At 35.5% G+C, this 9,997-nt stretch overlaps 1 protein-coding gene across 1 annotated transcript; it reads right to left on the bottom strand.

Annotated features, from left to right (window-relative positions):
- Positions 1-2,195: 2,195 nt before the first annotated feature.
- Positions 2,196-4,080, bottom strand: LOC107829131 (tetraspanin-7-like). The gene is made up of 2 exons (XM_016656574.2): positions 3,481-4,080; positions 2,196-2,848 (listed from the first exon to the last, which is right to left on the bottom strand). Exons 1-2 carry the CDS (start codon positions 3,907-3,909, stop codon positions 2,447-2,449), a joined length of 831 nt encoding a protein of 276 aa, XP_016512060.1. The 5' UTR covers positions 3,910-4,080; the 3' UTR covers positions 2,196-2,446.
- Positions 4,081-9,997: the final 5,917 nt, after the last annotated feature.

The raw sequence follows: 9,997 nt of genomic DNA, 5'->3' as shown, positions 1-9,997 counted from the left end.
CTTTTCTTACATTCATTACTCATATCCTACTTCCCTTAGATTTAGAAAGTTTATGGCTATCATATGGATCTATTACAATTTGATTCTACAACTTATATAACTTTATCTTCTTCTACTTTCGTCTAACCATTCCTTGGTTAACTCATATGCCCGAAATCTTTAATCTATAAGAGGACTCGTGCTTAGGCAACTTATTACCTTTCTTAACTTATACTTTGCTCTCCCTAACATTAGGGAGGTTATGTCTATCTTCATTTAACCATCATGATATGTTTCTAGCGATTAAGGCATTCTATCGATTGTGCAAGATTTCTAGCTCGTTAAGCCATTTATAGGTAACAATCAATCAGGGATTATACTTTTTGTCTTATATAAAATACTAGCTTCCCGGAGCTATACTCATTTCTAGGAAAAATTCATGAAGGATAACTATGAGAAGCTTACAACTTATCTATATTAACGCCATGAACTTATATACGGCCTTAATCCATCAACAAAAAGCATACACAAGAAGTTGTACCCTTGAATCTCTTATAAAGGTGACGTGACTTAAGGAATCATGCCAAAAGAAGGAGGAAAGACCTTACATACCTCAACCATAGTTGTTATTCACGATACATCAAGTGATTCATAAATACACTGGTCTACAAGATGAAAAAGCTCTCTTTTATCAATATTAAGAGCATACTGATAGCCGACGAGCGGCAAGCTTGCTTATACAAAATCGGGCAGCACCTCCCCTACTTCTCTCTACTTTCCTCAAGCCCTTAACAACATCCAAAATATACGGACAACATTAACTACATCATATACAATCTGTTCCACCTATTTTCAGCCACAACACATCACAAACATGGCTTCAATATCGTCCACTACAACACAACACTTTAAATACGATTTCCGACATTTATCTCATGAGTTTTTAATCAAACGACATTTCAAAGACTTCATTAAACTCCTATACTTGTAGGAAAGGATGAGTCTTACCTTAGATGAACGAAATCATCCCCCTTATACCTTGCTTCAACTTGAAGTAACTTCATTCTCACCACAACAAGGGAAGAACAAGTTTTCTCTTACAGTTGTATGATCTCCAAGGGAAAAACCACTTTGATTTCCCGTAAAACTTTACTTGAATGGTAGAAGAAGGTCTTGTGAGCTTTTTAGGAGCTTATGTTTCAGTTTTGGGCAAAAAATGAGGTGGAGAAAGGGTTGCATCTCTGTAATAGAAAGGTGGAACTTTCCACCGCGTATGTGGGTTCGGATGGGGCTGTCTGCACAGACTCGCGAAAATATGAATATCTCTCTAATACGATGTTGTATCGGCAAACGGTTTAATGTGTTGGAAACTAGACTTGTTGAACTTCAATTTGTTGGGTGGATGACCCCATAACTCCAAGTATATTTGGAGAAAAACTCAGTGACATTATACCCAAATTTCAGTAAACTTGTAAATGTAACTTGGAATAACGTTTGCCAACTTTTATTTTACAACTTGCTTGACTTCAAAACATAATATAAGACTGTTATATGATTCAAATACCTCATAAGATGACCTTCTTACCATCTTAAACACTCCTAGTCTTACCCCTAATGTACGGGTTACAACATTCCAATTTGCCGACTTTGACGAACTTGTTTTCTTCACTCGGTTTAGCCTCCAAACTTTATGACACTTAAATATTCACTTCCTAAAATATCATAAAAACTCTGTACCCTTAAAGATAACCTTATTCTCCCAGCATCCGTTGATTAACTTACGAAGTACTTAACGTATGAAAATACGGGGTGTAACATTAGCTTACTCACGACACAAATGGTATAAAGGTGAAAACTGTAACGTACTAGGCTTGAGCTTAAGTGATTGTAACCTCAAAAGTAATTTTTTTTGTACTTACATCGACTAACTTACGAGGAACATGGTGTAACAATCAGTTATCTCAATCCTTTTCATAATCATGATATGAGAGAATCAACAATCATATAAAAGCTACTACATGAGTCTACGATGCAAATGAATGCTCATGATCCTTTGTCAATACCTCGCAGCACAAATCCATATGCTAGACACTAGCCAAGTGCCCAAACTAAGCACCAATCTAGGTGCTTGCGCTCATAGGGCCCAAAGTAATATGGGTAAGGAACTTCTCTTCTTCTTTCTTCTCCAAATATACACATAGTAAAAGGGCATTTAGTTTGTGGAATATACTTTGTTCCTAGTGATTCAAAGAGGACTTGGGGTAACTTTATTGATAGAACTCTTCTACTAATCTGCTGTGTCAATACGTTAACAGGTACGCAAATCTCGTTCCTGTTACGGTCTTAAATTCGCACAGAAACAAAGTTACAAAAGAAACCAGTTATCTTGTCACCATTCTACTCTCCGAAGACACGTACGTACATAAATATGATACATAGTAACAATATCTTTACTTTGTTACATATCCTATACATCAACAGGATGGACTTTGCTGCTTTTGGTATTTCCCCGATTAGGCTCCTCCAAATTCTTACAATAAAAGTAACAAGAAAACGAAAGGAGGACAACACTGTTAACAACACAGATCGATAATGCAGTAACCCAATTCTGATCTTGCTTGTCCAAGTATCCGTTTTTACACGCATAGCAATCGAAACAAAGCTTATTGGAATCACTACTCCATTTACCACAATCTTCAACAGTTTCATTATTAGACTTGTTTTGTTTTTCACCTTGTTGATTATTGTTAGTGACTGGGAGACCATCATATATTTCCATCCAAGTTAAAGGGTCATTTGGGTTTTTGCTCTTCTTGTTCGACATATTCCTACCACCGTCACATATCTTGGGGTACTTGCAGCAAGCATCCTAAAACAAGACAACCATACGATAAATATAAAAGAAAAATTATACATGAAGGACAAAAAAAAAGTGGAGAATAAGATATCAAATTGATGAAGTCATAGTGTAACATATCATAATAGTTGAATGAAATAGTGCGGCAACCACCCACTTATCTTAGGTGCATGGTCACAACTAGATGCGACAACGCAAATTCAACCCGTTCATTTGTAACCAGTTCAACTCATCCAAGTTTAAAGGGATTATATTGGATCATGACCCATTTTTTGATTTAATCAAAATGGATCAGAACAAATATACCTTGATGGGAAAAAATTCAAGCTAAAATAAAGTGTATAAAAATCAAATTTTGAGATCCGAAATTTTTATCTATTTGGAAGAACTTGGGAATTATGCCAATTTGGAGATTGAGAATTATGTCAAAAAGCGAAAAAAGAAAAGAAAAGAGAGGAGGGAGAGGTTGGATGAGTTATGTTATGACCCACAATTTGATCACCATTTTGACAAATTCATATCGATCCAACCGAGCTTTCAGCAGGTTGGGTTATGACCGGTCTGTTAACTTCATACCCAGATTTGATCTGGAAATTTTGAATTTTGTATAGCAGAAAAACTCAAAAGAAAAAAAAAACATTTACCTGAAGGGAATGTGAAGCAAATGGAGACAGTCTCTCCAATCCATTTCTTAAATTTCTTTGACAAACTTGTTTCTTCACCATACAATTCTTAAAAGTTCCCCAGTCATAATATGTGTACAAACGAGAATCTGTTCTAGATTGCCACCACGCCATTGTTCCCAAAAGAACTACTATAAATAGGATAAAAACGTGTGACCTCATATAAATAAATTCCTGGAAACCAACTTTCCAACAACATAATGAACTTATGAGACCTGCTAATGACCATGTAAATATCATGATTCCAGCAATTAAAAACATTGACATTGAAGTTTCACGACAAAATTTATCAACTGTTATGAGGGGGATAACGATAATGGGAATGGATATGATAATTCCAAATAAATTGAGAATGAGCATGATAATGTAGCCATATTTTCCAAGATCCATCCTGATAAAAAAATATCAGATGTAGTAAACTTTCTCATTTTTGAATATTTTCTGTTTGCTTAACGTGGTAAAGGTCCTTAGCAATATAATTAACCTCATTTTCTTTTTGTCATTTGTGGTCTAGGTTCAGAGATAGATAGCACAAACACGTACATAAGAAAATAATTTGAATGGATAAATGCATTGCATCTGATAAAAGTAAATACAGGTGCCTTAAATTTATAATTATCTAGGTCCGCTTTTTGTTGGGCATCTCATAATAATCTTGTAAAAATTGAAGCAACGTTTCTTGTAGAAACGCAATATAAAATTGCGAGGAATAAATTGACCAACCCTTCTCCAAAATTCCTAGCTTAATGCTCCAAATTGTCTTTTTTCCTTCACCTCCACCTGTTAGTAAAAAAAAATTATTTTCCATTATCTTCTATACAGATCCTCCTCCACTTTCGTAAATCCAGACTCTACGTTAAGATCACGAATTATCTTTGAAATTAGGAGGACAAAGTTTTCCCATATTCCTTTTCCCGATGAAGACAAATGAAGAAAAAGAGAAATTTCTTAGCAGCCGTTATCAGCATAATTAGTAATAGTGTTGTTGCGTGCGAACAAAGTCCCACGTTGGTTAGCCGAAAAGATTGGGAGCCTACATATAATATGTAGGGATCTCTTAATGGATTGAGATCTTTTGGAAAAAATCGTGCGGGTTTGGCCCAAATCGGACAATACCACACCATGTTAATGTTGGATTATATATCGCAGTGGAAGCAATTTTAGTATCATATTCACGTGTAAATTAAACAATTAGCACATACGAAGATTATACGAGTTACCTCTTGAAGCGTGAACAAAGCAGACTAATCTCGGTCTCCAGTTTCAGAGTAGCAAGACCACGACCTCAGCAAAATGTTCCACAGTTTTCTACTGTGTTACCCAAATAATATCCGAAAAGAGTGAATTTCGGGTGGGCGAAATTTTAAGGCAAAAATTGAGTTCAAAAACGGCCAGCCCTATATAGGATATATATAGCCATATTTTTTAGGTTAAAATCATTTTTCAAAACCTATTAGGTTTTCTTCTTCCGCAAAGGAAATGTTTCCTTTATTTCCTATTATTTAGCCACAGTAGGGATCATAGAATTTAATTAACAAGACTCCCTATTATGGAATTAATTTCGAAATTAGAATTAATTTCTACCATAATAAATTGCGAATTATTACACTAAAAATTCGTAATTGCACTCCTTAGTTCAATTTCTAAATTCTTCCATAAAATATTATTTAATTCCCCATGTTAAGATTCAGATACTAATCAATCAAACTAAATTACTGACAGTTTAATTTATTGATTACTTCCTTTAGACTTTCGCTTAACTTATTTCATGTGTCGGATACAAAATTCACAGGCCGGGTTTACACATTAAAACTTATAAGCTTTCATAAAGGAGTATCATCAATCTCAAAAGTCGAGACATAAATTCTATCAACTAATTATTACTTCGCCAATGTATATCATTATTGTCCAATTTACCTAGCTTATTGACCCACGAAAGAATCTCGCCTTTTAATAAATCAAAACAATAAATGACACACACAACTAATAATAATTATATCAAGATTAAGAGTATAAGTACATTGAATGGACTAGAGAAATTATTTTATTAAGTCAGTATAAAATACGTATCTCTACTTGATCCGTTCAATACATCAAAAATATACTAGCACAAGAAGTCGGAATTAATCCATTCCCATAATCAAGATAAATTATATTTAATCTTGTGCTACAACGATTCTGATGGTCTGTCCAATTCCATCATCAGATTGTGAACATAAACTTTATTACTTATAAGAACCGATGATTTAATCTTCCGTATATAAGCTAAACTCTATACACTAAATCATCTACTATATATGCAAAGGACATACAGACAAACACATAATCTATTTAAAATAAAATTTTATTAAATTGAATAAATAAATAATCAATTGTTCCATAAAGATACTATAACAATACGCATGGTTTATAGTATATCCTAACAGTTAAGAGAGTATTTGGGCTAGTTTAGCCCAACAACTGGTATCAGAGCCCAGGTTCGGCATGACAAGTATGGAGATGGCAAAGTGATGGTGCGGGCGGTGCGCACACAAGAAGAATCTAGTTGCGGGCATCAGTTGCCATAATAATCTAACAATGTGGGTGACACATAGTGAATCTCGGAAATTGACCTGTGGATCGCGGCAATTATCACATGGAACTTAGTTCGAGGGGGATATCGTGGTAGTGAGCCATGTGAAACCTAGTTCGAGGGGGAGACTGTTGGGTGTGCGAACAAAGTCTCACATTGGTAGTTGAAAAGGTTGGGAGCCTACATATAAGGTATAGAGATCTTAATGGATTGAGGCCTTATGGGGAAAATCGTACGAGCTTGGCCCAAAATGGACAATATCACACCATGTTAAGAGAGTATTTGGGCTAGTTTAGCCCAACAATTGTTGAGGAAGATCGTGGTTTAACTAGCGCACAATCACACATAAAGTAAATAGAGAAAAAAATCAACACAAGGATTTAACGAAGTTCGGCTAAGCCTAATCCTCGGGGCAGGAGCAGAGAGAGCTTTCCACTATGAATAAGAAGAAAAACATAATACAATCTATAAAATTTCTAACTACAACCCCTATATATAGATCCCAAACCTATATATAGATCCCAAATAGACTCAAACCTATAAGAGAAAGGTTTCCCAATTAGACAAGGACAATGAGTTTTCCAAAACCTATAGGGATTATGGGTTTCCTAAAAATACAAAGAAATAATTCAAGCCACAAAATAACAAATCTTCCCCTTGGCTTGAATTCTCTTCATCAACAAGAACAATATCTCTCTACCTTGCCCTCAATATATCGCAAGGGTTCTACCCATTGCCGCACACATCAACCAAGTCTAGGAAACGCCTAAATTTGTTAAGAGACTCAATCTCTTCTGCCATAACACTAATCCGTCGATTTGGTTCTGTATTTGAAATATTTTCTGGATAGCTATAATACTCAAATGCATCAACGGTCTCTGCAACTGCCAAAGCAAATTCCATAGGATTCATATATCCAAGAAGATTCCCATCAACTACGTTTGCAAACCTTTGCAGTCGATTGATCACTCTCTTCTTTCTGCTTGTTGCAATGCTATATGGTTGTCGTTGCGCAGGTGCATCAACATCATCACCTTGATCAACATTATGCACCTCCTCTCCTTCTTCTACTTTATAACTAATGGGCTGAGCTAATGTTGATTCAATATCCATATCTATGTGGTTACTGATACCACGATCTATTTCTGCTATTGCCTTCTTCCTCTGACTGTCTAGTGAGGCATATTTTTTAAAGGTTACATCCCTACTGATAATTAACCCTAGAGTCTTTTGATTTGTGCACCACAACCTATAACTTTTCACACCAGTTGCATACCCTAGAAATATGCACTTCTTTGCCCTCGGCTCAAATTTTCCATCCCTCACATGAGCATAAGCAGGACAACCAAATATCCTTAAATTTGAATAATCAGCAGGCGAACCGGGATCTATTGACAAAATAACAAGTTGTACTGATTGCATCAGCCCAAAAATCCTTGCTAACACATGAATTTGAAACCATGCTTCGTGTGCTATCACAAAGTGTGTTGTTCATAAATTCTGCAACACTATTTTGTTGTGGTGTTCCAATACAAGTGCGGTGTCTCACTATGCCCTATCTTCTACAGAAACTATTGAACTCAAAATTGTAAATTTCCGACCCATTGTCAGTTTGAAGACGCTTAACTTTTCTTTCTGTCTGCCTCTCAACCATCGCCTTCCATTTAACAAATAATGGAAATGCCTCATCTTTTATTTTCAGAAAATACACCCACGCCATCCTTGAGTAATCATCAATCAAAATCATAAAATACCTAGTACCACTCTTGGAGGGAACTCTGTTTGGACCCCATCTGAATGTATATAATCTAACTTGTCTCTGGTCCTGTGCTCGGCCTTCTTGCTAAACTTTACCCTTGTCTATTTACCAAACGCACAATGCTCACAAAAATTTAAAACTTAATTTTTGTACCCATTCAGCAAATTCTGCTTACTCAACAAAGACAATCCCTTATCACTCGTATGACCAAGTCGCAAGTGCCACAACTGAAACTGATTCAGATCACTTTTCCCAGAAGCTACAACAGCTTTCCCTTCAACTACACTTGCCTGAATATGATACAATTTAGAATGCAGTTTACCCTTTATGAGTACCATATAGCCTTTACACACTTTAAATATTTCATCCAATGTCGAAAGAGAAATCAAATTTGTCTTTATCCGAGGAGCATGCCAACACTCAATAATTTTGATAATTCCATCAAACATTCTCAATCTGATGTTACCAATCCCCTCTACTGATACTGTATTATCATCTCCCATGTAGAAAGTCACATTGATCTGCTTATAAGTTACAAACCAATCCTTATGTAAGTAGAAAGCAGTGCCAGAATCAAGAACCCAGGAATTCTACCCATGACTAGAACTTACGGCACAGACTTCCCCTACATAATTACTATCATCAAAATTATTGCTAGTGTCAACAACATTTGCCGAATTATCTATTTTCTGCTTCGCTCTTTTCTCTTTTAACTCGGGACAATATCTCTTATAGTGACCTTGCTCCCCACACTCATAATAGTTCTGCTTCCTTACTCTAGATTTCGATTTGGCGGTTGGGACGTTTTCCTGTTAAAGTCCTTTCGTTGTGTTCTGCCTCTAATCACAAGACCCTCACCCTCAGTTTTGCTGTTTGAAAAGCTCTTTTTCAACTGTTTAGATTTTAGTGCATTACTAACATCTTCCAGTGAAATACTATCTTTCCCATATAGTATGTATAGGCAAAAGTATCATAAGACAGTGGTAAAGAACATAACAGAATCAAGGCCCGATCCTCACTCTTAATTCTGATATCCACATTTTTCAGGTCCATTATAATTGATTTAAACTCATCAAGGTGAGTTTTAACAGGTGTACCTTCGTTTTATACAGAAATTGTATAACCTCTTTTTTAGGTAGAGGCAATTTGTTAGCAATTTCTTAGAATACAGATCTTCCAGCTTCTTCAATGTCATTGCTGCAAAAGTTTCTTCAGTAATTTTCCAAAGAACGCTATTTATAACGCTCATGAAGATCGCACTCAAAGCCCTCTCCTTCAGGTTTGCCTGCTCTGTCTCTCTCATCTCTTCAGAAGAATTCTCATCAATTTTCTTACATAACCCTTGTAACACCAGAGACGATTTCATCCTAATCTTCCATAGACTGAAATTGAAACCCGTTAAATTTCTCGACTTCATACTTTGTTGAAGGTGATGAAGACATCTTAACCCTAGAATATATGTAGAAACCCTAACCTGGCTATGCTACCAATTGTTGCGGACGATCGTGGGTTAACTAGCACACAATCACACACAAAGCAAATAGAGAAGAAAAATCAACACACGGATTTAATGAGGTTCGGCTAAGCGTAATCCTCGGGGCAGAAGCAGAGAGAGTTTTTCACTATGAATGAGAAAAAAGCATAATATTCTCTCTCTCTCTCTCTCTCTCTCTCTATATATATATATATATATATATATATATATATATATATATATATATATATATATATATATATATATATATATAATAGTCCCAAACCTATAAGAGAAAGGTTTTTCAATTTGACAAGGAAAATAGGTTTTCATTTCCCAAATCTATTAGAACAATGAGTTTTCTCAAACCTATAGGGATTATGGGTTTCCTGAAAATACAAAAAAATAATTCAAGCCACAAAATAAGAAGTAAGAATTAGTGTTTTAAAAAGCATTATTTGGCAAATTTTAGGGCAAAGTGTACCAAAAACGTACTGGGCGTACTGGCGGGGCACAAGCATCGTGGAACGTAAGTCCTAACATTCTGGACGTTCGCCTAGGCGTAAGTCCCAACGTTCAAGGCATTCATTTGGGTGTAAGTTCCAAAACGTTTTCAAATATGAGCTAAAATTGCTTAATAATTTATTTTTTTAACTTAAACATCAAAAATTTA

This window comes from Nicotiana tabacum, chromosome 24 (assembly GCF_000715075.1).
Source record: "Nicotiana tabacum cultivar K326 chromosome 24, ASM71507v2, whole genome shotgun sequence".
NCBI classification, from domain to species: domain Eukaryota; kingdom Viridiplantae; phylum Streptophyta; class Magnoliopsida; order Solanales; family Solanaceae; genus Nicotiana; species Nicotiana tabacum.
The sequence above is the reverse complement of the archived record's forward strand: the minus strand, read 5'-3'. Positions and strand labels throughout refer to the sequence as shown.

Bases quoted from the DNA above. Each gene is read 5' to 3' on its own strand.
- LOC107829131 (XM_016656574.2), bottom strand. From the start codon at position 3,909: ATGGATCTTGGAAAATATGGCTACATTATCATGCTCATTCTCAATTTA. The intron at 2,849-3,480 runs GTAAATGTTTTT...GTCTTGTTTTAG, and splicing joins TTGCTTCACATTCCCTTCAG to GATGCTTGCTGCAAGTACCC.